General features: G+C 38.7%; 1 protein-coding gene across 2 annotated transcripts in view; it reads right to left on the bottom strand.

Annotated features, from left to right (window-relative positions):
* Positions 1-7,809: 7,809 nt before the first annotated feature.
* The window catches only part of ADSS2 (adenylosuccinate synthase 2), a 39,605-nt gene continuing 29,461 nt past the window's right edge, over positions 7,810-17,953 (bottom strand). For both annotated transcript variants that reach the window (XM_087776462.1, XM_087776463.1), the window contains exons 9-13: positions 16,036-16,190; positions 15,471-15,595; positions 14,306-14,403; positions 9,354-9,503; positions 7,810-8,590 (exon numbers count right to left, since the gene is read on the bottom strand). In XM_087776462.1, the coding sequence (XP_087632588.1) occupies positions 8,538-8,590; positions 9,354-9,503; positions 14,306-14,403; positions 15,471-15,595; positions 16,036-16,190 (581 nt within the window). In that variant the 3' untranslated portion in view covers positions 7,810-8,537. The remainder of the gene's footprint in view (positions 8,591-9,353; positions 9,504-14,305; positions 14,404-15,470; positions 15,596-16,035; positions 16,191-17,953) is intronic.

Raw genomic sequence — 17,953 nt, 5'->3', positions numbered from 1 at the left:
GCTTTACCTTCTGTCTACAGCAAGTAAGACGTACTGGAGCGCATGTCCAATAAACCATCAGACGAAGGTTTACGCTTAAAGATCCAACCCTGGACTCTCTCCTGTGCCAGATCTTCTTTTTTGTTTCCTCACCCTTTGACTTTCTTTAAACTTCACCACTGGCAGGAGACGCTCCTGCACTCAGATCTAGGAGTAACTCGAGAAGAAGGCAACCTGAGGACTAGCAGACACTGCAGTCTAATTTACCAAAGCACAGCAGCTCTCAGATGGTGGCTCGGGTGTGCAGGGGCAGAAGTTTCCAAGTGATTAGCTTTTCCCCTCCCCTTTCTAGCTCTTATTCTCCTTAGATCCCCATCTTCAGTGTGACACCACTCCATTTTATTGCGTATATAGTCAACTGTAACATTGCTAGTGAATCGGCTCAAACAGCACTTTTTTTCAAAAGCACTCGCAAGGCTGACACTGGTGGGACTGCTCCCCTTGCCCCAGGGGTGAGGGGCACGGAACCGTCACAAAGCCAGGCTTAGGGAGGCAGAGGGACTCGCCCACAGCAGCTTAGCAAGGGAAAGGGAGCTCAGGCAGACGGCCCCCACGCCAGTCCCTGCAAGCTTTGCCTTTCCCGATCTTCGTTCCGTGATTTATCTAAGTCTGTAACCACACTGCGTGAACCAGGAAAGGTAAGCTCACATTGCAGCCTCAGTCTGCACCCAATCTGTAAGCAGAAATACCACTTAGTTAAATAAACTTTATTAAACTTATTATCTTCGGTTTTCAAAAGCAGAATGGATTTCATCCTGGAGAAAGATTCCTTTTTCAGTGTTTTACGTTTGATAAGCTTCAAAAACAAGATTGGGATATTTTTTAATGGATGATTATTATTTAGCATGAGCAGGTAGATTACAGATGGTCCTGCAATTTTAATTGTATGGCTGTAGCATTTGGATATACTGCTTTCCCTTGTCTCTCAGACTCCCTGCAGGCCCCTACATGAACTATTTAACCTCCATCTTAGGCTCTCATTCCTACTAGGCTTTACGACCCTTCTGTTAAGACCAAAGCCACTTTAGTTCACAGCATGATGAGGTTTTTTTAATACATCAGGTCTCAAAAGCTTCCGAGACTTGTAGCTAAAGTTTTATGTGCAAAGTTACAAGAGAAAGCTATAACCTAGACATTCAAATGGCAAATTTTAAAAATATTCCTGGACATATCCAGGATGGAAGATAAATTCTGACATGAGGGCCTTTGAAGCGTACACCAGGAGACAGGTAAGCAACCCGAGGTTTGGAATATAGCTTGTCGCTTCTGTGGTAGGACACAGTCGCTACTGGCACCATCTCAGGTAGCTGGGTTGGCAACCTGAATACATGATTCCTGCCGGAGGAAGGAAGATGCAACATCCCCCATTTCCCAAAGATGAGGGATGAGGAACGCTGCCTGCTGAAGCCAGGCTAAGGGTAAAACTGGAGAAGAATCACCCGCGGGGAGGAGCCGGGGAGAGGAATCTCTGTTGGTGCTGCTGACTATGATGAGGACAACAGTTGTGCAGAACTGGCTGACAGGGATATGGAAATGTTGGTAAATATAACAGTGATTCTCAACAGCTCATATTGTGTGTGAGTGTTGGAGTTGTCACTTTTGTATGTTGTATAGCTACATTTTCCAAGATTGACTGAAATTATCTAAAGCATGAAAATACATTCTTTTGTAGACTGAATTGGATAAGGAGTTTTTACATCGTGCTCTACAACTAAGTGGAAGATGCAATGGTCTTAGTTTTAGAAAAAAAAAAAAAAAAAAAAAAAATCGACCTGTGGATGTATTCAAGGAATTCTGAAGACAGCTGTGTCATGATACTATTCAAAACAATAGTCTGACTAAGGTCTCTGGTGAGAACCGATTTTAACATCAAACTCCTGGAGCTGCAATATTAATTCACGCTCCAGTGAAGTAGTTGCCATGGAGTGGCCAAAACATAATTCACCGACTCTGATGGGCAACAAAATACAGAAAACATTTACTTTGTTTTCCAAATACTGGTGAGTCAGTGTTTTATACACGGCAGCCAAATTTCATTCCTCGGGAGGTAGAATAAATTATTACTTAATTGTGACAAACGAGCAGACCGTCAGACCCACTGATATAATGAATCACTCTGCAAAGAAATTCCGCTTTGAGTCACAGAACAGCACACTGTTGTCCTGAATTATAAAATACTGTTTAAATAAGTTAACAGGTTCCTGCGTTTGTTTCTACTTTAAGACCTGCCATTAATATTGTGCAACTCATGCTAGAAACTCCCATATCTCTGCCAAATTTAATGTTTTGCAGAACCTTTACTTTTACATGCATACACTGGTTCTTTTCTTCCTGGGGGATTCCTCATAGGTATGCTATTCCATAGCGGATTTCGCTGCCAAAATGGAGATTAATACATTCAAGCCACGTAAGCAAGTTCTTTTAGGTCCATCAGCAGCTCCTTAACAAAAAAAAAAAAAAAAAAACCAAAACAAAAAAAAACCAAAAAACACAAACACAAAAAACCCAAAACCCAAGACATTTTACATCATTGTTTGTAGGAATCTGGCATGTTGTACTCCGCAAAGAAACGAAAGGAGTTTATAGATCCTGCACCCACCTTGCCACGAGGGTAAGCCTCCTGAACCACAGAGCACACATGAAGCACACAGGCCAGGCTATCAGTTAGTTGTATAAAAAAATCTGCTCAAGCCTCCTAGCATTTCAGAAAGGTACTTTGGGGGAGGAAAGAAGGATAAAAAAAAAAAGTCTGCCCAGCTTTTATTTCTTAAATTAAAAAAAAAAAGTGCATTCATCTGCACAAACTCACATTTTTTCCAAAAGATGCAAGATTTTGCCTTTTTATCAATGTCATTCCCTTATTCACTTGTAAGCTCTGTACTGGGACAAAAATATTTCTTTTCCATAACTGCCATATAAAAAAAAAAAAAATTGCTTTTCCACAGCTTGGGCAGGATCCCTGTTCTCTAGTCTCTCCTGCTTGTACCTTCACTATCTTCTACTTGTTTGCTTCAGCAGCTCAGTTGTTCGTCCTGGAAAGGATGTCTGTGGTTTCTATCCCGGGCAACTAGGGCAGGCCCACAAGGCACATGCGTCTGGAAGAGCTCCAAGGTAAGCGGGTGCGTCAAAGTAAACCCATAAGACCTGTGGAATAAGCCTTTCCTTTTTATGCCTATTGTGAGCAACGTTGCAACAACTTCTAATCATTTTTTAGGACTTTGGCCTAGAAGAGGAACAACAAGGGAATCCGGGCAGAGTAAACCAAAACTACATCCAAAAGTTTTTGGCCATACCAGGAGTGCTGCATGACCTGAATTTATTAGGAGAATCTAGAATGGAAATTGTTGTAAAAACACGCTGGGTTCCCTCCCTCCCCCCCCCCCCGAAAATCTGTTGTATTGCACATCAGCTTCAAAATATGTTTAATTTAAAAAAAAAAAAAATTAAAACGTCATAGGCTACTTCTGTTAGGAAGTCAAGGCTTTAAAAATTCTAGTAATACTAAACTAATGCCGTTAGTTCCTTGACTGCAAGAGGCACAGCCCTTATCATGCTAATTACAAGTCAGATGGAGCCAATCGAACAATACTGAATTATTAAGGTCTTACTGTACATTCTCAGGCTGTTAATATCTATTAGATTACAGCTGCATTATACTGAGTGCTCATTTCAGCAGGAGATTAGAAAGTACATTTATAATGCTGGCTAGCCTTTGGGTTGATCATGGTATTTACATACCATGTGTCAGCATGAGATTACAGAATGATTTATGCTTTTTTGCCTAGACCCTTCAGTAAACTGCAACCGGCTCCAGTAAACTACAAAGCTGAAACTCCATTCCAACCCGACCCTGACAATCCAGCTCTCAGGAAGTACGTGCATTTTCAAAAAATAATGAAAGACACCACCAGCGACTGGTACAATCACACTTCATACAAAGCAGCGTTTGACTTGCCATATCTCAACGCAAGTAAGTAATCCATGCTGTTTCTCCTGTTGAGAAGGCCATAGAGATGAACTAAGGAGGTTTGTTCTGCTGTAAGCAAACTAGTCCTAAATTGCACGGAGACAAAAGTGAATAGCCATCTCACTTTACCCAAAGAAGAGCTGCCACCTGTCCCCCAAAGCCATACTCTCTCTCCACTACCAACACTCAGGTATCCCAGTTCCCTCTGTAATATGCAGAAGGCAACCAATGAACAAGAAGGTGGCAAACGATTTGTACTTGTGCAGATTGTTATCCAGAAATAGTTACTCAAACACACTGTTGATAATGCCAGTAGTGTGTATCAAAAGAGCTAAATACCTGGATGTATGCACAAATTGATTTCACCACTGAAAAAAACTAACATAGTCTAAGAAAATACATTGCTTCGAGACACTTGATTTAATAGTTGTAAAGTGGCAGTGAAGAACATTAGGATTTAACCCAACCTTATCTGTTTAAAGTTGAATGGAAGATATTTGAATGCATATTTATTGCAAGCTATTTTAAAGATGACACGTCAAATGAGTTATAACACTCAGACCAACAACAAACGGTGTAAAATTTTAAGTCTCTGCAAATAATGCATCTTCCGTGTGTACGTATGTATGCACAGCAGTCTGCCTTAAGTAGGTAAAGCTGTCATGCACCAAGCGTGCTTGATTACTATACCAATAGGTTATATTAAGTTTCACTGTTTCAGACACTAGGAATGGTATCGGCAGGAGAAAAATCACCAGACTGAGTCGTCCCTTATCTTCATTCCCAGCTACTTCGCCTTTTACTTTTTCTAAACCAGCCAAACCTTTGATTATGTTTCATTAAGGGAGCTGGCCGTGACAGCAAAAGGAAACTATAATCTTCTATTAGAAAGCAGATTTCCAGGATGATGATAGACGAAAGCAGCTGTCATGCATTACATCAACATTATCTGCCTGCCACTTTATCTGAAGGTTTTGTCCATTAGCTACATGCCAAAACCCAATTACACATGGAATACAAATGGAAAAGCTAAGCAGCCCAAGTATCCCTCGCTTCCCCTCCTATCAGTTAGTAAAGGAGCTCACTAAGCCATAGGGACATAAGGGCTATTAAATGCTGCAGCACAGCACAAGCCTAGGAGAATCAACCTCGTAAATATTTCAATGGCAGCAAGAATGGCATGAGATCAAAATACCTTGTCTGCCACCGGCCTTGTCAGGTCTAACAGGCATCCGTGCCTCCTGAAAACATCCCATTAGCAGGAGGGAACACTTGGAGGAGAATCAATTTCAACTACTATCCTATGCTGCCATCCTCTCCCCTAACATGCTAGCAACAGAAGAGACTTCACAGAGGAAAGGAGTATACAGGAAGGGCCTGAGAAATACATGCTTCTCATTGAAGTACAAAGGGTTTTCCTTTTATTACAGCTTACTACTAGCCTGTGTCTGACAACCAAAAGCCTTTTGCCAATGAATGTGGCAATTCCTTTGAGGCCAAAGGGCTCTTGACTAACGAAGGGAGGAAAAAAAAAGCAGAACAGTGAATTTTGGCTAGAGAAAAAACTACAAGTGCCATCAGAGATATGTAACTTTGCCCCTGCTCAGCACACTGCTGGTGGTAGAAAATCAGGCTGTTCTTTGCTTCTTCCTCCTTGCTAGTTGACCATCGCATGGGTTCAAGAGCAGAGCATACACCGCTTGAAACGATCTCCTTAACTTCTCACATTTGTCTCCACAACATTCAGATTGGTGATAATACATCCCAGCCTACTTCCCCATACATACAAATGAGTAGCATTGTGGGAGGGGAGAATTTGGTAGAATATAACCATTCTATAACCCTTCTTTGCGATTAGAAAAGTGTTTGTGCACCAGTCCAAGAATTCACTCTAGCAAAGCTTACATGAAACTGGCATTCAGGGACCATATAATAAGCTTTACAGATGCCAAGTTTAACCACCTGAAACTTAAAGAGAAAAAGTCTTCATTCCAGGTCATGAGAGTAAATATACACCAACAGATCCTGGATCACATGTTATCTGGACAAGTACTGGTAGGAGGATGTTTTCAATTTTGCAGGCCTGCACTTGAATGGAAGAATCAAAGAAAAATCTCAGCTGAACTTAAAAGAAAGCAAAAGAACATAAATCACTCTTGCATCCAAGACAATTCTGGTTTGTTTCTTTAACTGCACAAGTACTTTGTATCGTTTTAGGCTATAGCTATATTGCTTAGAAATCCTGCTGCATCTGGGAATATGAATTCCTCAACTGAGAACCAAGGGTACTTTGTACAGTGGAGTTACAACAGCAGAATTGAAACAGGCCTTGAACATGAAGCTCTCTCCTTGGCAGAAGTGAAACACAACTACATAGAGTAAGCCCTCATTTATTCACTCATTGTAGAAGGAAAACATGCCCTCATTAATTTATTTACTCACTCCTTGAACCAGCCAGGCCCCCAGTCCTTGAGCTGGTAGTTTCACTGACAGCACAAATCCCCGTGCTGCCTTCTACACCTACAGGAAGACAAAAATACTTCGTAATTATTACCTATTGTTCACATCACAAGGTCAATTCCCTCCATCGCCTAGAAAATAGTAATATTATTTTTTCCTTCTAAATGAACATTGGGATTTATGTTTCACACAGTTATGTCCCTCCTTCTCTTCATCAGGGAATTAGGAAGAGATTTTTAATTCAAGATGTCCCTTAGCTAGGGAGGGATGGTATGGTTCTCTCCTGGACTACGAGGCTGACAGCCGAACTAGACTCTCATCCCCTCCAGAAAAAAATGAGTATGAAGTTGGTTGTTTTTTAATGCTGAGGAGAATGATCTTTACATGCGATGCTGATACAAAGGTCTCTTGATGTATTTGCCAATTTTCCAGCATTCTACGGTATCCTCCTCTTTCCACATATTACACAAGTAAAATACACACCCTGCTAACTGCTCTGTCGCATGCAAACAATTCAACAGTAAATGCTCCTTATATATCAGTAGTTTTATCCTTCAACCCTCCTGTTCCTTCTCTCATGATAAGCAATTTTACTTTATGCCAATTGAGAACATAAACATTGTGCTGAACACCTCGACAGCAGCATCCATCCAATAAATCTATTCCATTTCAGGCAACACCTGGTTACCTAAGACATAATCTCAAAGGCCTCATATCTTTTATTTTACGTTAGAAGTTTCTTATATTCCCCTGCATAGCCGAAATCTACTAAACAATCTAAAACTACTGCCTCATCCCGATACAAACTTGTTTTTAGGAAACAAAGTAAGTTTTATTTGAAGTGAAAAGGAAGCACACAAATACCATAGTATAGTGCCTAAAAACGAAGTCATTCTGAAAAAATCTGGAAAGGGAATATGTAATTATTGGGTTGTTGTCAAAAGAAATCAGATTCTTTGGAATATAGAATAATGGTTATAAATTAAAATAATTCTAGAACATTTCCCAACACTAATAAGCCAAAATATGTCAGATGTCATGAGGTGAGTACTTGTTATCTTCCCTACATCTGAAGCAAACGCATTGAATACTTTAAATGTTATTTCTAAAGCATCTTCAATTTATAATTACAAAAGTGTCTGTGCTTTGCCAGTTCTCCAGAGAAAGATCTTCTATTGGCTCTGTAGAAAGGAATTTAAAAGGGCATCAAAATGTTAGACTTCTCACCAAATATAAATATAACCTCATTTAATTAGGGAAACAGTTTGAGACATGTGCCTTGGAACTAGAGAAGTGCAGGGTTTTTAAAATACCAGAAAAAAAATGAATAACATTATAAAACATTTAACTCAAAATCAGAACGGTTCTTTAATAATCGCAAATGAACTTTTTACAATATCAGTTTTCTAACTTTCTGGGCACACCTCCTGGTAAACACTTGAGTGTCCTCTGTGAGTTACAAAGAGTAAGTTTTCTGTGTTACACAGCTAAAAAAACCTGGACATTCTTAACAACTTGGCATCACATCTTTTTTTTAAAAAACAGATCACACAATAATTTAGACAGCATTTATAGCATTATAAAATCAGAATCCCCCCCTTTAATCACTCACAAGAGCAGCCATTAAGAATACAACAGCTTTAGGAATACAAATAATGAGGATGTAAAACTATCTGTGCAAAACTGCATTATTTTTACTGTCTAAAATTTCAGGGAAGTAACACCGCCAAAAGCAGAGAGAGGATAACAAACAGTCATGAAAGTAATGCTACCTTAGATTTTCAAAGAGGACTTACATTATGAAGTAAATATTAGGTAAAGAAAAAAAAAAATCTGATGGCACCTTGAACAACAATGACAAGTGTCCTGGAAATTGCAGTTGAACAAGAACTGATACAGGTTCATGTTAAAGTCTCTTTCAGGAGTAGCAATTGATTTGGGGGTATCAACTCTAGCATTTCTTTCCATGCAAAAATCTATCTTTCCAACATCTTTGCTTTGCGGGCTACTAATGCATTTAAGAATGAGCAGTCTTTTGAGGAGTGTGCTTTCTTCCATGCATCTGAAATCTTTAAAACAGCTGGATCATTGATTCCCTGGATTTCCCTACTCCAATCCATTTAACTGCAGGAGAGAAAAGCAAACTTTTATTATAAGTAATACAAAGCAAGATCGGATTGTATCTTAGGATAAGATACAGACTTATCTTCTTAAGCACTTAAGATCTTAAGTACCATAGTCTGAAGAAAAACACAGCATATACTATTAGTATGTTAAGAAATGATAACTATGTCTATTCTCAAAGTAAGAATGCATTGGTAACTTAGAAAAGCAGGAAGGGTCTTGAAGCTGCCATAATAAATAAATCAGTTTTCCAGATCATAGGAAAAAAGATACATAGAAACTGTCAGAAAAGTAAAGATTAAGATTTGCATCATCTCCTAATTCCCAGCTTTGGATGGAACCACAGGATCATCTTTATTAGGGAGCATAAGAGAAATTTGTTAGTTTAGGACCTCTTACTGTCACATGTATTTATTTACATTAATATACCAGTAGTCCCACTGACTTTATAATGGCAGCAGAACTAAACCCCTATCTAACCCATCTGAAAAACACTTAAGCAAGTTGTAAAAATCTCAGTTGAACAAGAACTATAGTATAAGCCAAAGAAAGAATGCATATTAAAACTTTTGAAAATTTTCAATTCAACAGCTAAATAGATAAAAAGAAGTAAAACAATAACTACAAGTATCACCAGGTACATCAGAATAAGCACAGCTACAAACTAGTTTTCAATATTTTGAATGTTCAGTAAGGCAAAGTACAAGACAGGTTTCATGGAACAAGAAACGAACATAACAACAACAAAATCTGGTTTACTTACCAGGAACACCCAACTCCATTTCTATAAAGCGAACATAATTTTGTGCATTTACAGGCAGCTCATCAAATGTCCTTGCATTTGATATGTCCATATCCCATCCTGGGAGTGTCTCATACTGAACCTCTACTTTATTTAAGACTTCCTGGTTGGCTGAGAAGCAAACAGGAACAAGAATATTATGTCTACAAAGATTATACATTCTCTACCACTAAACACATAACTGTAAAGCTTTTTATTCTTTTCTTATACAAAGAGGTTTACTCATAAGATAATACCAGCACTGAAGGTGCTGAAGTGTCCTTTTTTGTTAATATAAGCAGAGAGAAAAAAAAAATCCAGTAACTATGAGGACTTAGACTTTTGGAATTCCAGTACTCTCAGTCACATGCATATATTTTGCTTAAACCACAATCTTTTCAGTTCAGAAAACAACTTTTCAGGAAAACTAATTCCCCAAAATGTTGATTTTTTTTTTTCTGAACAAATACCAAGATCCAAGTCCCCCTTCATGAGAGAATTTGGTGATGTGAAAGCAAAATTAGGCACCAGCTTGTAAGCATCAGGCAGTTAAAACATATTTTAAAATGGCATAGGAGCGTACTTTTTACTAAACATAGTCCTAAGATGCAGTTTATACATAATGGACTTCTGATGCCCACAGACCCTTGCCCCAAAACTCTACAACGAATTTGTCAACCAGTGTGGAGTCCCACACCATGTATGAACAGTAACTGTTCCAATTACTTCTCAGAATAGAAGCAATGAGTATATTACATTTTGTCCTTCATTTAGTAACTTGCTACAATGTTGTCTGTTAACTCTGAATCCTGTGATGATTTCAAGTACTGCTAAGATGCTAAGCACATTGTTCTGGAACTGAATCATTCCAGAAACTACACGAACGTTCGTCTTGGAATGACACTGGCCAGCAAAACAAAAGCCTTCAGCCTGAAAATGGCCAAAACAGATTGATTAAAAAAACGGGAGGTGTCAGGCATTCTTGCCTTCCTGAACAATACAGGGTTCTGCCAAAGGCACTGTAATTAATGTTATGTAGGCTCCATGTCTCAGACCAAGTCACTCCTGCAAAGACAGCTAGTGAACCTAGGAAAGGGTTTTAGGTGCAGGAGGCACAGCAGGCATGTAGCCAACAAACTCAGGCTCAGCACATTGAAAAATTTGTCCTGGTACAGGTAAGAGTTCAATATTAGCAATGTTGTAAGGACAGCCTTTATGAACTAGGCATTTTGAGTAAGGGTGACAGAGGACTATGCTATAGTGACTTCAAAGACTACAACAGTGAAGAAATGCACAATTTTTGGACTGAGGTGTTCACAGGTTAAGGCAAACGATCCTGAATCAATACTTGTAACCAGGACAGACAGACAGGCACATTAAGGACGTTGGGTTGCAGAGGCCAAGGATAAGCACTTTCTTTAATGTCATCAGCAGTAACAACTGATGACATTAAAGCAACAGTTGTCTGCTGTCCAGGTGATCTGTAAAACAGAATAGCTATATTCAAAGTGCAAAACCACAAACTAATCTCTGAGCACTGCAGATGGTCTAGAATAAGACGCTAGCCTCCCTCTTTCTGAAGAGGGAAAGTGACTGAACACCTAATCTTGGATGTCCACAGGCTTTTTTACTTTGAAGCCTCTCTGATGAGGCTAGCTGGGAGAAAGCCTGAAAGCACTTAGAATTCAATCGTCTAATCTTGTCTACAATCTTCCATTACTCTGTATTAGTTCAATTCCTTACTTCCCTAAAAGAGAGGAAGAAAAAGAAGGGATAAATTTCTTGATGTTTCAAATGATTCTCTCATTTTGCTCCAGCAGGCGTGACAAAAGATAAAGATGTCTGGTAAAAGATGTGTGGTAAAGAGAAGCCATAAACTGAGCTCAGTGTAGTAACAGATGTAGCCACCATCTAGAGTTCTCTTAGCTCTTCCCTTAGGGGATTTATCTTTTAGACTTTCTGGAATATTCCTTATTAACAGCTGAATTAGATAACAGAGAGAGCAGATATAATGATATCTGGTAGTCTGGTACTATAATTTGGAGAGGGAATGATGTGATGTTACTTCCAACTCAAAAAGAACAGCTGAAATTTGTGATCTTGGCACCGTTGTAAGAGAAAGATCCTCCGGCAATTTCCAGAACCTGAATATAAAAACAGTCATATAGGTCAGACCAAAGGTGCATCTAGCACAGTGTCCTAGCTCTTTAATCTACAGTAGATGCCCAGGGAAAGAGAACAAGAAAAGGAAAACCAAGCATGAAGTAAAGCGTCGCCAAAATAATCTCCCCGTTTCCTAAGCATCTGTGTTTTCAAAGTCTCCTGAGCTAGAGGCTGTGTCTGTCTGTGCTGAGATCAACTGACACCTTAACTTGGACAGGAGGGGCTAGCAGGACTAGACCATGGCTTTCACATTCCTTTTAAACAGATCAGCTCAGAGCTAGCAGGGAGTTCTATCCTTCTTCCATGAACTCCTATGACTGAACACAAATGGAGATACTGGCCAGCTCCATAGCAAAAGACTATAGCCTCAATGATACCAACTGAAGTCAGCTGTAGATTTACAAGACATTTTCAGTTCTTTCTTAACAGGAGATTATGAAATGCCCACAGAAATCTAAGCTAAAAAAACTAAGTGAGACTCGTATGATTCTCTGATCCAGCTGGAAAAAGGAACAATATATGAAATATGGCATGTTTTTCCTGAGATGGTGGGCACTGTGTGTGCTTCTAATTTAGAGACAGTCATTTCACAAGAAGGGTAAATCACTAACATCTCCAAGAGAGTGGGAGGGTAGGGAGGGGAGAGAGAAAGAAATACCCTGCCAGCAAGAAATTCCCAGACTAGATTTCTTCTAAATTAAATTCAAAATGTCAAAGTGGCAAGTTTAAAAAAAATAATAAATTATACAAGTGCACAGCATGCAGAGATGTAGACATCAGAAATAATCTAATGGTCTGCAAAACACAAAGTGGGAAGAAAGTTACCTTTTGTTTTTTATGCCAGGGGTAGGGATAATAAGTAACCTACAGCATATGTGCTGAAAATGCTGCCAAATGTTGAGGAGTATAGCAAAGAGAGAGGTGTGGAACACAGAGGCACTGTGAGAGACAGCATCCTCCAGCTTACCAGAAGTTCAGCTCAAACTCCTTCCTGACACTTGAGGAAGACAGCATGTCAACAGCAAAGACAACAGCTTCTATTAAATTTCTACCAGAAGTCTTAATTGTTCATACAGTAAAGAAAAATACAGTTAGGCAGGTGAGCCACCTTGTGCTGCTATGACCGAAGGTCAGCTACATGTTACTTGGGCATATACAGGGAGCAAAGTCTGCACTCAGGAGTTGTAACAAGATTCTGGTCCCACCTGAGAGACACCATGGCGGGGGGGGGGCGGGTGGGGTGGGGGCGGAATAATCACTGAAGTCTTAGTACTGGAAAACATGGCTACCTGTTTATTTCATCTTTAATGACAGACTGCCAGAGAAGGTCCTCCTGGCTTGAGAGCAAGACAGTCCAAATAGTCCCCAGGTTAGATGACAGGGCTACAGATGAAGCATTTACTGAGTAGTTTTCAATTCAAACGTGCAATCTCCATTATGTTCAAAGGCCATTCCAAGTACACACAAATTTCCTTAATATTTTGATGAGGGTATCAATCAGGGAATATCTGAGTCTTAAAAAGGGAAAAGCACTCCCTGGTTTAGTTCAAGATGAGTACTAAATCTCCTGAATAAAAGTGCATGCCATGTCATTCAGTATGCATTCAGATTGTAACTGGCACTTTTGTTTGAAGATACTGGAGGGCATATCAATTAGAGAACTCCCCCAAGCACATGGAGAAACAGAAGATTTTTTTGTTAATTCCTTATGAATTTCCCTAACAGATATGTGCTATTTTCAAGGACTACTGGCAGATCATCACTTATTCCTTTATACATAATTCCATCTTTATACTACATAAATCCTGCTGTGAGTTGTATCTGATTACTACAGTTGATCTCACCCACAAAAAGTTCTCTGCTGATGATACATATGAAAAATTGTAACCCGTGACCAGTCTCAAACCCTGAGGTAGCAGTTAGAATGGAAACAGGCATCTATGAGCACATGAGAAAATTAGGAAGCCCAATCTTTAGTACTAGTTAATGTTCTTCCTTTTTCTGGAGTATCTCTACTATAGCAAACCGAAAGGATGCATTATCCATGAAAACAATGTTTTGTGATATTTGAATATTTTAACATGCAGAGACATTTTTCAAGTAAAAATGATCACTGTCCTCCTCAGCAGCTATAGTTTTATCATGCTAAGCTGATGTATATTGGTCCTGCATTAGAAAATAGTCTTGCTTTCACCTAAACTAATTGCTCATTTCGTCCCCCACCCCTTTTCCCTCTTTTCCACTGCGTAGGTGTGACAGGCTTTTGGCTGCTCTGTGAACCATTAAAGGGAACTGAACTGTTAGAAAAATAACACAGGGAGAGAAAAACCTGGCTTTTCAACCAGATCAGTTCTTTCATGTGGTTCACCACATGCTTAAATGAAGACTTGTCCTGCTAGAAAAGGGGATGAATGCAGTAGTGGGAATAAGACACTGGGCTGAAACTGTGAAATGAGCTTCCAATTTAGCTTGAAGGTAATGCAGGCTGTATTAAAGGAAAGGGATAAAGCAGTAACAACATTTACATTTAAGAAGCTTTATATAGCACTTTGCATCTTTCTAGTAGACAAATGACGGTATTTGGTAGATGTGTCTTTAGGGTGCAGGTACAGGTGGGGTACAGGGTGTCTCTGGTGCACCTGGGAAGACATTAATGGCTTGATGCTGAAGTAACACATTCCTGTCATAAATTTTACAAGTAAAAGTCAAATGTATTTAAGTATCAGATTACATTTCACCAAAATCTAAAATTGTTAAACAAGCAGTCTTACCAGGAAAATGAGGTATGATTTCACCATCTAGTTTGTATGCAACACCAACTTTGATTTCTGGAAATACATCCAAGATATCCAATTTGGTAAGTGCCAATCTGTAAAGAAACAGTACTCTGATTAAACAAGTTCAACAACTCTCAACTCTTAACACATTGTAAAAATACCAAAAGAAAAACTGATTCCTGCACATTGCAATTAATTGTCTTGCCTTAGAAAAACAGCTCGTATGGCACTAATCAATTTTATCTGTTGTGACTTTAAAAAAAAAGAAACTTCAACAGCCTTTTTGTTGCATCCTTAGATCTACTACTATAAAAAAGTGGCAAAATTCAAAGAGCAGGTATTCTCCAATTAAAGTGACTAGTCTATAGCTTTAAGTGTTAGAATTTTAATTGGTCTGGGTGCTGCCAGGATACTTTATGACCATTCATTTGAGATGGTTTCATAGCATGATGCCTGTTGCTGTCTGTTCCTGTCCTCTGCCAAGTGTTCCTGTCCTACAGTGAAGGCAGCAAAATAATCAAACACTGGCTCTGTAAATACCTGGCTGCTGCATCCTATTTTAAATAAAAAACACAAAGGACAAGAAAACCAGGAAAATTTAAGTAAAGCATGTATTTACACAGCTTGATCTACTAGAAATTTTATACCAGTTTTGTTTCAGACACATATTTTTCATTTTAATTAAAATCCCAAAGTCAAATCCAAATTTTCTACATTTGCACATACTGCTGAAGATACTGATGGGTTCCCATCTGTCTCATTTTGAAAACAAACTAACAAGGCAAAACCCCACAAACTATATCAGGTTTTAAGGCCCTTGTAATGCATTTGATTTGGTTTGGGTTTGGTGGGATGGCAGAAGTAGCTTGAAGCATCAAGTACTAAGATACCTAAGTGCTTCTTGGATCATTTTAAATGAGAAATAACAGTGTGCTACAAGAAAAGGACAGAAAAATTTATGTGTATGAAAAAGTCAAATATAAAACCATTTAATGCTAGGAAAAAAGAAGGACAGTTAATTTACCAAAATATCAAAAAAATCAACAAATCAATACTAACAGTCTGAATGTTACTAACTAGTACATGTACTATTTACAGTAATCTGTAGCATTTCATGATTTTATGTCAAGTTGCCAGCAAAGCTGTCAAAATAACTCACGCGGTAAATCCATTAATCATGTAGGCATATCGGAGTAACACAAGGTCCAGCCAGCCACATCTTCTCTTTCTACCAGTTGTCACACCAAACTCTTTACCTCTCGTTTGCAGCAATTCTCCAATTTCCTAACAAAGAGTAATACTATTACATGAGCCTTTTTTTTTTTTTCACTTGCAATACATGATGCAGGTGTATACTTAACAATATTTTACAGTATTGTAAATTACCTTAAAAGTTCTTCCCCCAATTTTTCACAAAGTTGTCCACTGGGATGAAAACAGAAATACAAAATGCTATTTCTAATTCAAGAGAACACTATTTGAGCAAATCTCTTAAAATTTGTTCCTGCTCTAGCCTTCTATTCCATAGGAGGGTCTGAGAAACTGACAATCAGATTTGGCAGTCCCGTAAGCTCAGTCTAGAAGCAGAAGAATGAGACATCCAAACACACTGTCATCTCCTTGCATTTATCCAGTAGCACTGATTTAACATAACACAGACACACCAAAATTATTTCACCCGGTTACAGGTGACCCAGGTCACATTTAGAGCTGATAATACTCACATTATTTTGTTCTGTAGGAAAGGCACCAATTCCAACTCTTGTTGTATATGCTTTCACAACTCCGTACACTTCCCCGACATTCTGCGGTGGCATGCCCAGACCTGTACACACACCTCCAACTGTGCAGTTTGATGAAGTCACAAAAGGATATGTGCCTATTAAAAAAGTTCAGTTTAAAAACTTATTAAAGCATTGGTTTTAAACTGTTAAAAAAAAAAAATCTAACCTGGTGAGGAATAGTACTTGCACTGCACTTACCTAGGCTTTACAACACAAAAAACCAAACCAAAACACACAATAAATGTATTTTATGGTCAAGAACATATTTAATGAGCTCTTAGCTTTGTACGTACGTTGTCTGATCCTTCTTTATTGAAAAAGGTAGAAATCTTACCACTTACTTCAACTGGTACAGAGACAAAAGTTGACTACATATCAATTCTGAATGATCATACAAGTCAAAAATTGGAGTAAGACACTAGAAAACCATGCCTTGATATCTTACATAAAATATACTCATTAATAGAACAGTGTGAAAATTTAAAGGGAGACTCTTAAGAAAAGAGTATTAAAATGTTAGAAAATACAGGTTTACCATTTTTCACTCTGGGAGAAAAAAAAACAACACAAGCTCTACAAACTAGTCAGCACATTATAAGGATAAGAAATTGCAAAGAAATGTAGAATTTTGGAAAGAACATTTTTGCTTACATAATCAAATGAAAAAAATTATTTCCACAATTAAAGAAAATTAAGAAAAAAAAAACACAACTCCTGGAATATAGTCTAGTTCATTAGTGGTGAGAGTTTGTCTCTAGTTAAGTATTCAGCCCTCATTTAAAAAGCAGTCTGGACAGCAAAGCTAAAAGAGTTAAACATCTCAAAATCCTTAGGTTTATGCTTTTTTTTGTTTTTAAAGTAATGGAAGATGACACAGAGTATGCCAGTTCTTAGTTGATTTGAATTGTGAACAAATGATTCAGCCACACAGTAACTACGTGTAAGTGAGAGACTTCTACCTCATGCTTCTGAATTTTTTTTTTTCTTTCGGTATAAGAGTCAGAGATGGGCAAGAGAGGAACAGCCAAGACAAAAGGAACCGAAAGCAATACAGACAACTTTAAAAAGTAAAAATCCTTCAGAGACTGTTCAGTGAGGTTTTGCAGACTAGCTTCAGGTATCTCTAGCTTCTGCTTAACTCAGATCTCTCAAGAGAAAGACAGAGGCCTACAGGGGATATGTAACAGCAGTTTGCAAGCACTAATCAGTCTTTATCTTTCTTAGGACACAGTAGCTGAGTTTTTCGTTACTGACAGGTAAATATAGCTAGTGGATGTCACAAACAGAGTCAATGAGACAATTCTTACTCATTTTCAGCTCCCAGCCTGGTATATTGACATTGGCTTATCCTCACTCAGTGTTCAAAAACACAGAAGACCACACACCCCCACACCTACTCCCCCATCCCAGACACATGCACACGCGAGCTTCATTATACGCTCCAGAAAAGCGGGATGGACTGCGAGGCTGGGGATTTACCATCTTCCCTGCCAGCAGACACACATTGATAAAACTCACTTCAGTATTAAGACTTCTGTGCACCGAGGCACAGAAAACAGCATCATTCAGAATGCTCAGTAATCAAATCTGGCATTGTCACATCTTTTGACTAGGACTTGTCTATTGTTAACCCAAGTGTCCAATCCACCGATGGTATCTACCTAAGGAGAGCAGATATTCTCTCTGTGGGGCGGTCTCACAGCACAGGCAGGAGAAAAATCTAAGTGACCCAAACAACTCTGTACATATTATAGACATACCTGATGAGTTTCAGACTATTTACATTTCCTCTACTTACAAGAAATCTAAAATCCTCACTGCTTACAAAAAAACATCTCCCCTAATGTTTTCTGCAAAC

This window comes from Nipponia nippon, unplaced genomic scaffold, assembly GCF_047370975.1.
Source record: "Nipponia nippon isolate SJK-2023a ecotype South Korea unplaced genomic scaffold, ASM4737097v1 scaffold_4, whole genome shotgun sequence".
In the NCBI taxonomy this organism is placed as follows: domain Eukaryota; kingdom Metazoa; phylum Chordata; class Aves; order Pelecaniformes; family Threskiornithidae; genus Nipponia; species Nipponia nippon.
Note: the sequence above shows the minus strand (reverse complement) of the source record. Positions and strands in the feature narration are given on the sequence as shown.